Raw genomic sequence first — 18,369 nt, forward strand, 5'->3', positions numbered from 1 at the left:
TATCCCCAGAGTCTGAAGGGTACAAGTTCATTCACCTGTACTTGGGTGCTTCAAGGAGAACCCTCGGGACATCCTTTTCTCAGAAATAGTCCCCATTCCCAGGGCTGGAGGTGGGACACAGGCACGGGAAGTAACAGCCTATTGAATCCCTTCTGCTCTCTCTGGACTTTCAGTGCGACACAGTTCCGCTGGATCCAGAAGGGGGAAGAAACGGAGAAGCAAAGCTGGGCGATTGACCACGTGTACATCGGAGAGGCTTGCCCCAAGCTCTGCAGTGGGCACGGATACTGCACCACTGGCGCCGTCTGCATCTGTGATGAAAGTTTCCAAGGTCTGAATCCCAGACTGTCTCTTCTAATACAGAGGACCAGGAGGTTCTCCTCATTTCAGCATGTATACGAAGACCACTAGGGGGGACGTCTGGGTGGCTCCGTTGGTCAAGCATCTGCCTTCAGCTCAGGTCATGATCCCAGAGTCCTGGGATGGAGCCCCCTGTTGAGCTTCTTGCTCAACCTCTGCCTGCCGCTCTGCCTGCTTGTGCTCTCTCTCTGTCAAATAAATAAATAAAATCTTAAAAAAAAAAAAAAAAAAAGGCCACTAGGAAAGAAAGAAAAACTCCAGCCCTGAGGGATTTGAGATAGATGACACACTCTTTGATCACAGAGTTATTTATCTTTGGAATGAAGTATCAAGGATAATTTTCTGCTGTGTTCCTTAAAGTATTTTTTTAAATGCAGAATTCTGGGGCACCTGCGTGGCTTAGTTGATGAGGCGGCCAACTCTTAATGTCGGCTCAGGTCATGATCTCAGGGTCATGAGAACAAGCCCCACATCAGTCTCCACGCTGCACGTGGAGCCTGCTTAAGATTCTCTCTCTCTCTCTTCCCCTCCCTCTGCTCATGCACTCTCTCATTTAATTAATTAAATAAATAAATAATTAAATCTTTAAAAAAATAAAATACAGAATTCTATAGCACTTCACATTCTCCATCCTCCATATAACTCCCTGCCCCAGCCACTACCCCCAGCACTTTACTTTCACTTCTGGGCCTCTCTCCTTCCTGGCCTAGCTGCCCATCCCTGGATACTTTGTCAATATTCCTTCTTTCTCAGTCTCTCCAATAGCAGCTGCCCCTGTCCTCTCAAGATACAGCTGATGATTCAAGATATTCTGTTTTCCAGGTCACTTTGTCTCACACACACACACACACACACACACACAAACCCATGACTCAAAAAAATACATTTTTACTGCTTGGGCTTCTAGAAGCTGAGTATATGATTTGGGACCCAGTATCTACTCAATTCCTGACATCATAGGAAATTGCTCCCTTGGCCTGAGAGAAGGCCTGCAACCTGATTTCCTTTGATGCAGGGTTTCCAACAGGTTTCTATTGTTACAAAGTCCATATAATCACCATTATATCCTCAGAGCCTAATGCTTGGCATATAGCCATGCCCAGTGAATCCTTTTTGAATGAATTCTTACATTGCCTTATACTTTACTATTTACACAGTGTCCACCAATTTATTCAGCAGAGTCATTTAGTACTTATGATAGCCCCATAAGTTAGCTATGTTTCATATAATTATTCCCACTTTACAGGTAAAGAAACAGAGACTCAGGGAACTTAAGTGACTTGCCTAAGATGACACAGCTAGTCAATATCAGAAAGAAGACCATTACTCAGTTTTTTCCAGTCAACCTTGCTGTCTCTCATAACCGAGAGAGTTATCCAAAGAGGAGCAGAATTATACAGCTTCCCCAAGGGGAAGTTTTTACATTGTAAAAATCCACAGATTTGACTTCGGGAGTAGAGTATATTTAGATTTCTTGGTTGATGCTATTTCCTGGCCTCCAAATGAAATGAGTATGATTAATGTAGACATTGTACATCTCTCATGTCGGAAATTACTTAGCTGTCATCTCTTTCCTCTGGTGTCATCACTGCTGAGACCAGCTGGTTCTGTCCATGTCTTAGCTGGAGAACTTGAACTTTAGGCAAATGAACAAATCGGATGTCTCACAAGGAGTTCCAGAGGTCTGAAATTTGCCCTCTCCCCTGATCCAACAGAGCTGTGACCTTTTGATTTGGAACTACTGTAGATGTTTAGGGAAGTTGTGCTGGTCAAATCAAGGGCAAATGCAAACACATACACATTTGCTAATGTTCTGTCTTAAATGCCCATATTTCAGCTCAGCGGTCCCATCCTTCCAGCCTATTCACTATTCATTTATTTATATCACCTTATTATTGCATATCTTATACGTGCCAAGTATTGTGTTAGGTGCTAGAATCCAACAAGGAATAAAATGCAGACTCTGCTCTCAAGACTCAAGTATAGAGCTGGAAGAATAAGAATATAATTTATGCCATTTTCTGCTACAAAAGCGTGCTGGGGAGAAAGAAATCAGGTTGGCTTCTCATCCCAGGGTGAGAGCTCTCCACCAAGACCCATCATTGGTAAACATGCAGCCCGGCCTGATGCTGGGTACTTACACAACCGGTTCACGTGAGCGCTGGGTACATTAGCACCTACACAATGTAGCACACATTCACTCAAAGATAGTGGGATTTTTTTCAAGAATGGAAGCCAATAATTGCTCCAATACAAAAAAAAAAATTATTTTGGGGAGTCTGGATCTGCTTAGTATGTTGTTGTTCTTACAGTAACAAGAATGGATTAAGCCTAAAATCGAATACTTCATCTTTAATGATGTTGCTGCTTCTAGCTAACTTGCAATTATTCCCTTCCCTCCAGGTGACGATTGCTCTGTTTTCAGTCATGATCTTCCCAGTTATATCAAAGATAATTTCGAGTCAGCAAGAGTCACTGAAGCAAACTGGGAGACCATTCAAGGTGGGGTGATAGGAAGTGGCTGTGGGCAGCTCGCACCCTACGCCCATGGAGACTCACTCTATTTCAATGGCTGTCAGATAAGGCAGGCAGCCACCAAGCCTCTGGATCTCACTCGAGCAAGGTAACCAAACTCCTACATGGTAGTTCAGACACAGAATTGGTCTCAAGACTGGTCACTTTCCGCTGTCTGTTAAATATAATCATGAACTTCACGGCATGGGTGTCAGGAAGCAGTAGAGACCTAAATGTCACTTGAATTTGGTAGAAGGAAACAATGTATGTTTTCACAACTCAGAGTTATGCTTTGCTTCAATCTATTGTAGAATTACCTTGTTTTTTTTCACATACACTGGCTGAGTGGTGGTGACATAGGCATAAGCCAGGAGAAATGGCCAAATATAAAAAACTGATAAGTCAATCAGATCAGCGTGTTGTATATACCTTAAACCTACACAATGTTTTATGTCAATCATGTCTCAATAAAGTTGAAAAGAAATAACGAAAACATTTTAAATTGGCTGTAGATGACCTGTATTGATAATTAAATGTTGACTGTTTGCAAGTATGTAAATATAAATGTATATGTGAAGTAGATTTGTAGTCAGGCAAACACATACCTATATTTAGCATGTGTAGTTACAATAAACAGAAATGGAGAATCAATTCACATTTTCTCGGAGCTGCTTACTAGTGCAGAGTAGAGTGGACAGAGACGGTGCAAATCAACCAGGGAAGTGACAGAGAAAAAGACACTCCAGGAAGGTGGGGTTTCCTTCCCCACCTGCTCATTCCCAGCTCTGCCACCTCATCCAGTGCAAACATGACTTTCTGTCTGTGTAATTCAAAAAAAGATTCCAAGGCTTTCTGAAGATTGCAAAGTACTGGACTAGAGTATTCATGGACTGCTGCAAAGTGTTCAGGAACTACAAGGATATTTGAGAATTAGATGCTTGGTTAATAAAAATGTAGACGTTTACTTAAGGCTTTTGACTTTGGAAGATATTAGTAAAGTGTTTTCAGAGGCAGAAAGGCAAGCTTAGGGTCTTCCAGTATGATAAACAATGAAAATACAGTTAAGTCCTGTGTGGTAACCATGGAGGTTCCAAAAGTTATGTTCACCCATCCCTTGTTTTCCTACCAGAAAGATGGACTTAATCTGGGGACAGCCTGATGTTTCCCTTGACCCCATATACAGCAATGAGTAGCTGCTTAATGAACAATTGCACACCAAGTTGTGCAAGCAAGTTTAAGTTAATTTATGCATTCACAAGTGCGAAGTCTACGGCTTTATGTCACCAGCTCCCGTAAATGGCACTACTCTGTTTATCACTAGGCCTCCTATTAGATTTCTTATGTTAAAAACGGTATCATAAAGGGCAAGGATGCCCATGAGGAGCAGAAAGACACTTCAAACAGAATCGCAGACATGGTCGAGAGCCTGCCTGTCCAACTCCGTTTTCCTTCCGCTCTTATCTCCCAACATCCTCTCCTAAAATAGACGTGATGATTTATCCCTTTGCAGATGCTATTGAGCTTGGAGCTATTTGTTTAAAAAAAAAAAAAAAGTATGTAGTATAAATATTGTGGTTTCATTCCTGGTCCTGTCTCTGTCCTCATGCCTGTTTGACCCATATTACCTTCCAGAGAATAGAAGGTATTTCAGGTGAAATACTCTTAATAAGCCAAGAAGAGCACAGGCCTTTTATAAAGTCAGAATTGTTTTCTTTATGTAGAAAACTTGCCTTCTGAGATTATTTCTCATAGGTGGGAGGTAAAGGTTAATATAAATACATTTTTTAATTAGCATGCCTTAGTCCTAAGACTGGATGCTTCCATTTCTACTCTCTAACCTGAGAAATTATGGACTTTAGGATCAGGAAAGGTCAAAAAAAAAAATTAGAAAGTGTAAGTCTTCTAATACTCCTTGACGCACGTTTCCCTGTATTTTCAGCAAAATCATGTTTGTTTTGCAAATCGGGAGCACGTCGCAGACGGACAGCTGCAACAGCGACGTGAGCGGCCCGCACGCCGTGGACAAGGCGGTGCTGCTGCAGTACAGTGTTAACAACGGCATCACGTGGCACATCATCGCGCAGCACCAGCCCAAGGACTTCACGCAGGCCCAGAGGGTGTCCTACAATGTCCCCCTGTAAGTGGCCCGAGCAGAAAGGCATCGTGTCACCCTTGCTCCCTGGGAGTCACTGAGATCGAGCTCTAAGTGTGAGGTTCCTACGCCAGCACCACCCAAGTCGGTGGTGGCAGAACCAAGATGCGCCCAGATCCCCGGAGTTGTGTTCCTGTTTCCTGTTAGGCGAGGAGGAGGCGCAAGAGGGAAGAGAATGTAACAACTACACGCAGGGGCGTTTTTTGCCTGTTTCCCTTTCTCAAACGGGTATTTCCAGTCCTTTAGAAAAGAACATTTTTAATTTTTTGGGTGCACTCCTTCGAAAGTTTTCCGAGGATAGGCAACGGTGTCACTGTGGTCCGGCACTGTACCCCCACTTTCTAGCACCGCGCCTGTCACACAGAAGGCATGGCCCGTGCCCCAAATTCGGTCTCTTCCAGCTCCTCCTGGAGCAAGGGGAAGCAGGGAGGGAGAAGGAAATGGATTCCAAGTCCTTGGGTCACCAATAAAATTGAATGCTGCTCAGAAGAGTACGGTGACCTAAGCAGATCCGAATTCCATCCCTCAGTTGTGTTGATTGAGACCGGCCTGTTATCTTTGAGGTCTGGAAATGGCATAGCAGAAAGTTGTGCTTAAGCGGGTAACCTCTTTGTCCTTCTGTGACCCAGGGAGGCACGGATGAAAGGAGTTTTACTGCGCTGGTGGCAACCTCGCCACAACGGAACAGGTCATGATCAATGGGCTTTGGACCATGTGGAGGTCGTCCTGTGAGTATCTGCTACATAGCGTACCATGTCCATTTCAGGAAGGTTTGAAATTCTTTTGCTATGGCATGCTCCTTAATTCAGTAACAACCGTTCCTGATGGGAAGCCCCCGCAGGACTTTGGCCTACGCTCTTCAGCAACAGCAGTCTGTAGCTCGAGTCAACCTGAAGTAGCAATGTCCCAAAAGCAATTTAATATGCCTTAGCAAACTTCAATAAGCAAAAGACGAGTCTGCGGATTTGACCATGTTAGTGAAATTGAATGACACAAAAGTCTTGGGGAAATGGGGAGCAATGTCTTTGCCACATCTGGGTTGCCTTATAAAATGGCATGACATCCTGAACAGAGAAGGGGTCTGTACTGGTCGAGGTACAGAGTATTTCTAGCTAAGGCGCCCAGTTACAAACCCCTGTCTGAGCCACAGATGCCCCAGGGATTCTTCCGTGCAATGACGCGATCGTCACTGGAGCGAGGAATTTGTGGTTTCGGATCCCCCCTGACCAATCCCAGCACCAGCACGTTGGGGTGCTCCCCTGTGGTTTCTCCCGTGATAAAGTTGGCACTGCTCTCACCGAGCCGGGTTAACTGTTCCGCAGAGAGATGACTTGCTTTTTCTCTAACGATCTAGTTCCTGTAGAACTGGAATGCTTATGTCTCGACGGGTTCGGACTGATGGCTCCAAGTGGTTGGCAAGGAGAGGCGAATCTTCTCGGTAGATAGGTTCAAATGTTCATTCTGTTTACCAAATCAAAAATGAAATCAGTCCTTTGGCTGATTTCAGTCATTTTGAAAGCAAACTTAAATGATTGACTGGTAGGCAAACTACCAGATTTGTTTTCTTTCAATCATAGCCATGAGCTGACTTTTTCAGTCTTGAGTTAGCCCTCGTCTTAGTTTTCACTGAGGCACCTGCTTGCATGGCATCCATATCAATCCCCAAATCCAAGAGCAACCTAGTCCCTACACAAGCCCCCACTGCGCGCTCTGCTGCTTTGGACAACTTGCTGGGCTCTGCCTCCACAAGACAAAGTTGAAGTTTAAAAGAACAGTCCAAACCCATTTGGACCTACATATGAGGCTGATGTTTTACTTAGACGTTGATTTCCTCAGCATACGTTCTTCCAGGAGAATAGAATAACCTGGGCTCTAAAATGAACACATATATATAGTAAGGCCAGAGATACGTCCAAATAGACCAAAAACCAACCCTAGAGCCTTGCTGCCCTAACTACTTCCCTTTCAGAGCAGCGCTTCTCATCTGATTGAACATCAGAATCACTCAGGGGCTTTTGGAAGAAGCGTCCCTACAGATGATTTGATTTAAATTGATCTGCAGTGGGACCTGAGCATCAGTCTTTTTTAAAAGCACCTCGGGTGATTCTAATAAACTGGTTCAGAATCAGATTTAGAGTCAATAAACACTTCTTATCTTTCAAGTCTCTTGCCAAGTCAGTTTACATTAATGGGGCTTCCTGTGCCTGACAAAGCATTACCAACTCCTATGGAAACTTCAAAACTTGACAGTCCTCAAAAGAAGGCAGCGAATACTGCCCTGGGATAGACATATTATGTGTGCAAGTAGATATTTCTCTTCCTGCCACCCAGCCAAGCAAGTTCAGTTATCAGTTTCAGATTCCAGAGGCTTATCATCACCATCACACCCTCCCTTAGACAAAATTAAAGAGCAGGTGGGCTCAGCCGTGCACATCACCTCCCCTGGTATGAAACCACCCCTTGGCAACTTTGAAGCAGAACTCTGTTCTTTGTTCCCTGTTCTGGAACACCTGGGGTTGGTATTAATTTTTAGAAGCTGACAACAGCATCATGATATTACTGTAAGAATCAAGTTCAGATACTCTGGAATCTATCATCTCAATCATACCTGTTGTATCTGGTATTTTTCTGGAGAAATAATCTGTATTTGTAAAGACTTCACTTTGATTCCAGCTCCATAATTTTAATCCTTTGAAGAATTTATCACTTACCGGGCCCCTGTCTGCTCTTACTCAGCATTATTCTCTCAGACTTTCAGAGCACTAAAACATTTTGAGTGAAGAAAGAGTGAATAGTTTCAGTGAATAATTTAAAAATTATAGCTTCACACATATCACCATATAATTTTATTTTTATGTATTACACAGGTAATTTTAAAAGCAAATGCTATGTCTTTAGTGACATTTCAAAAACTTGTTAAAATTAAAGGAGTCACTTGGTTTTCTTTCCTTTTTTTTTTTTTTTTTTGGAGAAAAATACCAATACAGAGAAATTATATTTTCAGAACTATCTTTTTGATATTTTGCACTTGTCTTAGGATTTAACATTTCTATACCACTGTACCTTTTCAAAGTACTTCTTTTCAGAAGAGTCAAAAGTTTTAAGGCATTTACTAATTAATATGCCCTCGATAGCTCTACAGAATAATTAGTTTACTCATTTGATAAGCTTAAAATAAAAAAAGAAAGTTCCAGAGAATTCAGAAAAAGAAAACACAATCATTTTCCAGAGTGTCTTTCAACCAAATGAGGCACAAAGAAGCTATCCAAGGTTCATTTCATGATTCACAAATATTACTAATTATAATTTTGCTACAGGGGATGTATATTTAGAAATACAGAGATAGAATACTCCCATATATCCCTAATAATTCAAAATATCCTTGAATTCACCATACTTTTTTATGATAACATTTAGTTATATAAACTAGTATGGCTAACTCCTCAAGTGTGGATGGGAAAGGAGACCGGGATGCAAATCCGAAGAGACGCAGGCCCTACCTAACTGATTACTGCAAAGAGGGCTGCTAATATGTTTTTGCAACTAATGGTTGGAAAACCATTACATTTTTAGAACATATTTTCTTTTCTGAGTGCCGACTGGCCTTAATCTAGCTTTATTACCATAGTTTTGCTTCTGTGCATGTGCACTAAGGACACATGCTAAAAATCCCTAGAAAGAAAAATTGTGGTCACGCATGGTATCTTGAGTTTAACCTCACTACTGCCCATATTAACTAAGAAGAGAAATGAGTTTGGTGAGAACAAATTCAGCACTTTTGAAAATATTTCAAGGTTTAGGAATGCATCCTAAATTGACAACATATATAATAAATGTGTAATCTAATGGTTTAATTCTAATATGGTCCATGTTGGAAGGATTTGCGTTTCATAAATATGGATGTACGGAGTGACAGGCCCCACACCATAACGATAAAAAGCACCATTTAGCATTTAACAAGCAAAGTTACTTACGCTTTATGCTTGTTTGAGAGTGAAATCTTTTCATTCTGGTGATGTTTTTCAATAAAACCTGCCCACGAAAAGCACTTTGTGACTATTGGCCCCCACTATTCTGGCATACAACAGATGGACTGAATTGACAGATGACTTTTTTCCAGCCTCACTAGCTTACCAAAAGGCCTTATTCTGTAAAGTCTGAATGATGTAGATAACACAGTCACTGACAATCATGTCAGAACCCTAATTTCTTTGAATTCACTTGCTGGTATAGAACGTTTTCCAGTAAATGTTTGTGAACACACTTGGGCAGACCCCTCACAAGATCCATGCTGGTGGGGTTCTTCTTAGGATAAAAGAAAAGTAGTGGTCTTAATCTTTTCTGTTGGGCACTCATCCTTCTATCCTAAGAATCTCCCTCACCCAAATATGCATTTCATTCGCACATCACATCTTTTTGTGTACGTGTTTAAGTCACAACTCGTCACATGTATAATGAAGTGGGCCGGTTTTTGCATGTGTACCTTGAAAGCAAATTGCTCAATAAAGAGCTTTTGTGAATTGATTTACTAAGAAGTGAATTTTTACCACATTACTGGGAGTGAAAACCAGTACGTTGCTAACTATGGTCTTAAACGCATCTATCAGATTTTAATAATATGAGTGCCATCATGACCATCCCCTCATGCTATTCATTATCAAAATACTGTCATTTTTGGCACAAATGATTTATGGAAATGAGCATAGTACATTTGTTGCAAAGCATATTTATCCTTTATTAATTTGACCGTGTTATCTGATGTAGAGGATTTCTGTATTTTTTAAAGCCCATTCCTTAATACATTCAGAAATAAGTATTTCCTAAAATGTAAATAATTGAAAAAACAGATAGCAAAATTAATGTCCGTTATTAACTACTACTTCCGTATTTATACTTTATTCACAACATTTATGCCAAATGTAGTACTAAGCTACATGTACTTTGACATATGGTTATGAGCAAATATTGCATGTTGCATTACATTAAAAAGTTAAATATATGTATATATTAGGTGTAGAAGAATAAGAAATAACTTCTTTAATTTTTATTTTCAAAAGAGATGAAAAATCCTATATTGCATCTAAGCCTGATCAGACTTTTATGACTAATCACAGTGCTGCATGCATTGAAAAGCATTTTTTAACTTGTGTTATATTTCATTATTTGCTGTCATTGGTTTTCCACTAGAGTAAGGTAAGTCCTCTTACTAATTCTGGGTAACTGTTGACTAATAGTTTCATCAGTGTTACCTACGTTAACAGAAGTGTTGTCAAAGACCTTTGCAATTAAGAAACGTTTTTTTGTGAAAACAAAGTTAGACATGATATTGAGAGACACTGGGACATTTGAAACCTATATCATGTAAACTCAGAGTTCAGCAACCTTGTGGCAATTCTCTAATGAAAATGCAATATCGGGCACATAGAGTGCTAATCGGCACTACTTCATTGGGCAACAAATTTGACTCCATACCTGGGACTGTATGAGGTGCTTTTGAAGTGCTCATAGTTTATAAGCTGTTGTGAGGGGAAAGTAAACCTAGAAATGTGTGTAAAAGACCTGGGGGCTCTGATTAAATGTAGTGTCTTTCAAAAGATCTATTGTGCTGGAGATGCGTGAGGGTAACTTGACTTTTTAATTCTATTCCAAATTAATAAATGAATTGGCAGAAGGTAGTGGGCTTATTCTTAATATTTGTGAGCTCTAGATCCTATCCTTAGGTAAGATTTGCCCTCTTTAATAGATAGTTACATTTGTCCTCTAATGGAGATACTTTAAGGCTTAGGAAAGAAGTTAAAATTATTATCGTTTATTAATCATCTGCATATTATGTTAGAAGTTTCCATTTAGTCCTTACAACTCCCTGGGGTACACATTACCAGATATTATTTTCCTTCCTACTTAGCAGAGAAAATAAATACGAAATCTTTAACATTTGTGAGATGTATGAGCCTACACTTATTTCTGTGTAGCCTTCCTGAAAATGCATGGTCTTGAAAGTGGAGTATCCAGCATCCTCTATGCAAGGGAGTTTCGTTGATTAGTTTCAATGGCAGCTTCTCATCTGACCCTCACCAATATTTCTCTGGAAGATGAGACAGTCCACTGAATTCTTATTTCTGCCTTCATATGAGGTGTTATTTATTGTATTATATGTTTTGGTAATAAAATTAATTACAGATCAGTAAAAATACCTACATTTCTATGAGCTCAAATTACTTCTACCAAATCTCTATCTTCCCCATTTCCATGAGAATCCATTAAAAATCAGTGGAATTTTTTTCGTAATAATTAATGACCTAAGATACTGGCTCCAGTGAGGAGTAACAGTTCAAAAGAGTACAGTCATTCTTGAAAGTTCTTGTAATATCCATATTTCCTATGCAGAAACAGAGAAGTGTCTTATATTTCCATATCATCCAAGTCCCTAAACTCACTCAGCATTAGTGGACATTTAAGTTAGCATTTCCAAGATGCCACTGATGTTCATTCTCCCTTTTTTCAATGACTGACAGTAGGAGAATTTAAAAATGGACCAAGCTCTATGCCCAGCCAGAGCAAATTGGTAGGTCAAGTAGTGTAGTTGATGTGCCTTGGGATGAACATTACCTACCTTCATTGGACTTACAATAAAAAATTACTTTTCCCTGTAATTGAGGTGGAAAAACAAATCTTAATTCTATCACACCTATTATTATTTTCGTTACAGGTTATCTATAGCTATGTATCTATATGTATCAGAAACAAAAACAGGCTCCACAAAAAAATAAATAAATAAGTAAACCTGAGATCTTTCCACTTGTGTAAGATTGCCCAATCCTGTAAGTTAGACATTTTAGAAGCCACAATACCTGTTTAATGACCACATCAGTTTATTAAATGGCCTAAGAGGCAGACAGCAGTTTGGTATAGCTTCCCACATGCTTGACTTTGAAAAGTTTATGAACTAGAAAAACCTGCTTCTTTAGATTCCGACCTAACAGACTCCAGAAATATTTATATTTTACATATGAAAGTACTAGTTTCAAGAATGCTTTGAAAATGTGGCCATTTTTAATGTGACTAGACAAACACAAGGCATCTATAGCAAACATGTGCATCTACCTTCTCAGGGATCCAAAGGCATGCTGCTGATATGTATAAATTTATTCAATATTAAAGGGTATCCAATGAATCAAAATGCCTTCTAAATGAAGTGTAAGCTTCCATTTTGGACTGACTGTCAAGGCATTAAGGATCTGCAACCTGTTAATGTTTATTTTCTTATATATAGCGATGAAGAATAATGAGCCAATAGTTCTATTAGAGAAATTGCTTTAAAGCCATTAAACATGCACATCAATTTTTGTTAAAAATTGAATGTTCCTTTGTTCCCATATATTGAGGTCACTTTTGTGTCAATCTAGGTTGCACTGGGATAACTAAATGTCTTGAATGTTCTGAGTTTTTTTTCCTATGTAAAATATTTTAACTATCTTAAATTCTCTTTGAGTACCTTATATCTTTAAACATGTTTTCAACAGAATAATTTTCATTGCTTTAACCTTGCAATTATTCTTTATAGTTAAAGAGTAATGACTTACAACAGGAATCCAATCAGTAAGTCACCAAAAGTTCAACAAACATGCCTTGACCACCCAGGGGTGAGGCAGGAGGCTGAGTTCTGTGGTGTGGGGGTGGGGGAAATGGGGGACAGGCCACTCCACCATCAGACACAATCTTCATCCAAACCAGAAGATGAGCACTATGAGAGTTCAAAGTTGGGGGAAATCCCTTCAGCGAGCAATACGTAAAATGTGATACTGGGAAAAAATGTAGAAATTTAAGAAGTGATGTAAGGGGTTGACCAGTGAGATGGATGGAAAAGGTTCAGGGTGAGTTTGAATAGTGCAGTCTGTGTGGGAAGAAAGGACTTGACAAACAGAATAAGATGAAACGTGTAGAGGACTTGAAGTATCTGCTAAGTTGGCTTAGATGTGGCTCCGTGGACAAGAGGGTTGTGAGTGGCTTGTTACCAAGGTAAAGCCAGCATTTGAGAGACTGGTGTGCCAAATGCACCGTATGTATGTGGGAAGACACACACACATACATACCACTGTGTGTTCAGTGATACGTTCTCGAGATCTCATGGTTTCTTTTCAGCAGTTTTTTTTTTTTTCCATGAGGAGAGAGAATGAGGAGGCTAGTTTAGGGGGCCACTATAATAACCCAGGAAAAGGGCTACAAGGTCACCTGCCATGCTAGGAGGAAGATGGCTAGTGCCAGCCCCAGTATGTTGTGACGAAAGAGGTAACAGGACTCTTCCTCCTAACACTTGATTCATTCAAGACTAATTCGTTCAAGACTAAAAGGTCATTGCCCTTCTTTTGTAACTAGGCAGCAATGAGTACTTACAGCTGATGATAAATAGTGGATACATTCATTTCATCCTTCAACTATGAAGTTGAAACCAATAACTTCGTTGATACATGTAAAGCTGTCACATCAGGTGAGGAAGGAGGGCTAGTACAGCGACTGAAGATGAACCTGATTGTTTCGTGTTGTTCTCTACAGTATCTTCAGAGTATATTCTAGCTTCCATTCTACAGTTTCTAGCATTTTGATAAAATAGAAACCTACAGTAGAAAGTTATTAGCACTTCGTTTTATTTTATAAAATATATATCACTGTGAGTCTGTCTTTTTATCAGGTTTAAGTGTAGATGCTGTTGCTTTTTGGTTAAGTATATCTGATGACATTCACTTTATGTATTTTCCTTTGAGACATTTTATTATAAATTTTCTTTTCTAATGATCAAACTACAAAACCCTCATTTTAAAGGTTTTTGTATATTACAAATGTTAGTATATTTAAATATAATACCTAGTATATAGGTACAACAGTACAGTTTTACACCTCGCCTAGTATGTTGATCATTAATAACCCAGAATATGCTACTCGGTGTAAAATTACCCATTGCCTCCTCTTTACCCTAACTCAAGTTCAGGCCATATTGACCCTTCATGGTGGAATCACATCACATGACATCATCCTGGTCCAGATACATTTTATGTCTCCATGAAATTAAGGAGGAAAAAACTCTGTGTCCAGACAGCATTGAAGAGACTCAGTGAATTTGAAAACTACTGATAGGCTCACATTTCAATAACACATTTTGATGCCAGATAGAGATATGTTGTCACTCAGGTCAGTGTGTGAAAAGAGTGTGATTTTTTTCAGTGATGTTATAGATAATGATTCTTTTTAAAGTATATTTTCCATACCAAACCTTTTAACAACTATCTCTACTAATGTGCAATTTCCTACAGACTCTGAAAATCCATTTTCAGTACTTTTATCAGCTTCCCGTATAGTAGGTAGACATACATACGTGTGTGTGTATGTATGTGAAGGAAATACATACACACATTACACAATCATACAGTCTGTTACACTTTCTTAGTATTTTATCATCTTTTTTCCAGTGGAGTGTCTTCTTCATAAGACCATGTTTCTAGACCCCAGATGCTTACTGTTTGTGAAAGGCCATGAGAAAAACTTAACTTTATTTTGCCCCTGAGTCTAATGAAATAGGAAGGTCAAGCTGATTCCGCTAACAACTTCGTTTTTGCTTTTTAAGCTTTAAACAAGAATGTTTGCTAAAGGAATCAAATTATGTTTCCTACTTGTTAAAGATGTGTCTAAATAAGGTGATGGGTACAGCACACACTTCCTCTCAAATGAAATCCACCCAAGTGTTCAGAAAAAATTCAAGAATAAAATTCAAAAAGCCAAAACAATTTCAATCCACTTTCACTGTGAATCAAGAGAATTTGCCTTTTTATTTTTTTCCGGGTTTAGAGCTCACTAATGAAAAGAAGGGGATTTCTTCAAAGCCAAAGGCAGTGAATACAGGTGTCAACTTCAGTTATTCTGTCCTGGGGTAGCATTGTCCGCATGACCTACTAACCATGAACATTTTCAGATAAATAGCAGGGTAACTTAGAACATAGACTAGATTGTGCCTTCCACGATGGGACTTACATGCTCTTTCTCCTTTGCCTCCCTGCCTCTATCCTTTCTGATTCGAACAGCACTCGCAAACAAAATTACATGATGAATTTTTCACGACAACATGGGCTCAGGCACTTCTACAACAGAAGACGAAGGTCACTTAGACGATACCCATGAAGAATCAAAAATTTTATTTTTCCTTCCAACATGTGATGTGTTGCTTCCCGTTCTTTTAAATCACGCACCGCATCTGATATCAGGAAAATTCTGTGAAGGACTTGGTGACTAACTGAAAGCCCTTCTCAAGACCGAGTGTACACCACTTTCCCACACTGTGAACTAATGACAAGTGACTTATTTTCTCATAAGTAAATGTCTTCATGTTGCTGTGTCCGTGAAAATGGTGATCTGTTGTAATATCAGTTACAGTGGCAGTATTGAAAATAAATAGTTTAACAGAAAAAAAAAGTTTAAGCACAAAAATTTAAGAGATTTTATGTTTAAAATGGCATTTAGTACAGAATTTAACATTCTTGGTCACAAAGTATGTAAGTGGACTGTATTTCAGCTCTGTATCATGTTTTATATGATTAAATTATCATTGTTTGTTCCTTTATGTATTCTCTTCTATGGTATAACACATTGACACTGTATTTACTTGTTATGTTGCAATATTTTGCTGCTGAATTTCGGGCTACTTATATTCTGCAGAAAATTCGTTGAGATACCTACTCGAGAAGATAGTTGTAAAGATATTGTATCTCCTTTAATATACTCCTTAAAATGTATGTTGGTTTAGCGTTGTTTTGTGGATAAGAGAAATGCTTGACCTTGAAATATTTTCTACTTAAAAATCGTGGATGAAAACCCTATCTCCCACAAAGTTCCCAGCTCCTTGTCTAAAGGTTCTTTTAAAGTGTTCTGTGGCTGATCTACTAACAGTAACTGCCATTTCGTGTCTGTGGTAACAGAGTGATTTGTAAAACAGTGGATGTTTTCATTGTGTTCTCTTCGTGGATTGTTTTTCCCGCGGGTCATACTCATACCTTCTGATGAAGTTGTACCAACACCAGCAACATTATAATGGCCCCGTAGCCCTGAACTCTCTATTAACCTAACTGAAAGGTTGTACTCTAGGGTGAACCAAGCTAAAAGCCCATGCTTCAATAAAAAGTATGTCCATAAGCCATTTGAGGCTCATTTGTCTTTATTCATTTTTTGATTAAATTTTCTGTAGGATTTGTAAGCTGGATCAGTTTTGGAAAAAACAGTGTCAGATATATTTACTGGTGTTTTGTTTCGCCATTGTTAATAATAATTATGAAGCCACACTTTCGGTTGAGCCGCATTCCTCGTATTCAGCTTTTTCTATTAATCACCCTAATTACGCCAAGAAAAGTCAATAGAGAATTTTGAAAATTATTGAATTCCTGAGAATTTTGTTGGCTGCCAACGTAATGCCTGACTCATAATAAGCACTCATGCATTCATTCAGCAAATATTTGGTGATTGCTTGCTGTGTGACAGGCACTGTGTTGCGTGTTGACAATAAAAATGGTGATGGAGGCATTTTCCCTGCTTCTAGTATCTACAAAATAAAAAAATATGTTGATAGTGTTGAATGTGTTGGTTTCCCAGAGGATTAAAAAAAAACATCTAAGTAATAGAGTAATAGATGGCAGTAGTATTTCTCATTGAACAGGGAAATGATAAAGGACGATCCCGCTGAGGAGTCCAGCTAAAGTACATTTTGAGCCTGGTATCAAATCCATTGTGAATCATTGCTCTGGAGATACAAGCCGTTCTTTTCTCTGCCTAATTTAACATGTGATATGTTTTATAATTAAGTGCAGTATTTGGCCCAAGAATGTTTGTAACATTGTATGTTAATTGTGGATTCTCCTTTCTTGGTTCACAAATTGTCTGCTGCCGGTTCACCATTTGATGGCATATTTGGTTCATTTTCTCATTGGTGGAAGGGCTGAATTTTTCCCACAGCGTTCTGTCCAAGTCTTGTGTGTGTACCATAGACCTACCAGGTGAGTAGGGCTAAGATATTTTATAGTCCTCCCATCCGCCTGTCTTCCTACCATCAGAACAGGGTTGAACTCCCTACCAGTCCATCTCCGCAAAGTTTTAATAGGGTAAGTGGGGACTTACATATAATTGGCTTATTTAATTTGAAAACATAGGCAGTTAGTGTAGGACTTCAAGTATTGTTGGTTGAACTGACTTACCTTCCTAAATAAATAAAGGAAACAAGGTTTAGTAATAGCAGAGATTTAAAAATATTTGCACAGCCAAGTTTCCATGGTTTCTACAGTTATCTCTTATTCACCATACATTTTATTGTAAATTATACTCAATATCTGATCTTAAATATAGTCAATATCACATATATTTTACCCTTTATCTAAGAAAGAACATATGTATGTTACTTGGAAAATTCCCCAAATTGAGATTATCACTTTTGTCCTTATGTTTCAAGGTTTAAAAAAGTATAGGAGATCACTAAAATATGTACCCATTTTTTTTAATGTTAACAGAAATTTTTTGACAGCAATTTGTATTGTCTTTCTGTACTTTTTTTTTTTTTTAAAGATTTTATTTATTTATTTGACAGAGAAAGACAGCCAGCGAGAGAAGGAACACAAGCAGGGGGAGTGGGAGAGGAAGACGCAGGCTCCTAACAGAGAAGCCTGATGTGGGGCTCGATCCCAGAACGCCAGGATCACGCCCTGAGCCGAAGGCAGATGCTTAATGACTGCGCCACCCAGGCGCCCCAATTGTACTCTATTTTTTTAACTTTCCCATACATGGCAATTGCCACTTGTAACGACACTAAGTAATATACTTTTTTCCTAGCTAATTTTTATACGAAAATGTGCACTATTTACTTGAGATGGGTATTTAGGATGCATTTCAAGTAAAATTTGTTTTTCATATATGTTTATTAGTTGGGCATACGGCATCTAGATATGTGTATTTATTTATGAAGGGTTTTTTGCATATGCTTTAAAGACTTGTATCTCACATTGTATAAATACTACTCTATATTTTGCTTTAGCTTATTTATATTCCAACAATTTATTCTGGAATTTACTTCGTTATATGTTGTGAGGAATGACCCTAGCTATATTTTTTTTGCAAATAGTTAATAAGTTATCCCAGTACCAAAATAAATAAAAAACACCTATGGGGAAAAATGTTAAATCTAGAGGTTTCAGCAATGGTAAATTTTCACAATACTTTTGACACCACTAATAACCAGTGGAGATAAAAAACAGGAAATAGACTAAATTCCAATACCCAAATAAAACAACACTTAGAAAATTTAAATGATATAAAGC

At 38.8% G+C, this 18,369-nt stretch overlaps 1 protein-coding gene across 1 annotated transcript in view; it reads left to right on the top strand.

Annotated features, from left to right (window-relative positions):
• The window catches only part of RELN (reelin), a 476,703-nt gene extending 460,495 nt beyond the window's left edge, over positions 1–16,208 (top strand). The window contains exons 60-64 of the mRNA XM_026503988.4: positions 174–331; positions 2,764–2,983; positions 4,814–5,011; positions 5,656–5,754; positions 15,100–16,208. Coding sequence (XP_026359773.3) covers positions 174–331; positions 2,764–2,983; positions 4,814–5,011; positions 5,656–5,754; positions 15,100–15,196 — 772 coding nt within the window. The 3' untranslated portion in view covers positions 15,197–16,208. The remainder of the gene's footprint in view (positions 1–173; positions 332–2,763; positions 2,984–4,813; positions 5,012–5,655; positions 5,755–15,099) is intronic.
• The last annotated feature ends 2,161 nt before the right edge of the window (positions 16,209–18,369 follow it).

Source organism: Ursus arctos, unplaced genomic scaffold, assembly GCF_023065955.2.
Source record: "Ursus arctos isolate Adak ecotype North America unplaced genomic scaffold, UrsArc2.0 scaffold_3, whole genome shotgun sequence".
Taxonomy (NCBI): Eukaryota; Metazoa; Chordata; class Mammalia; order Carnivora; family Ursidae; genus Ursus; species Ursus arctos.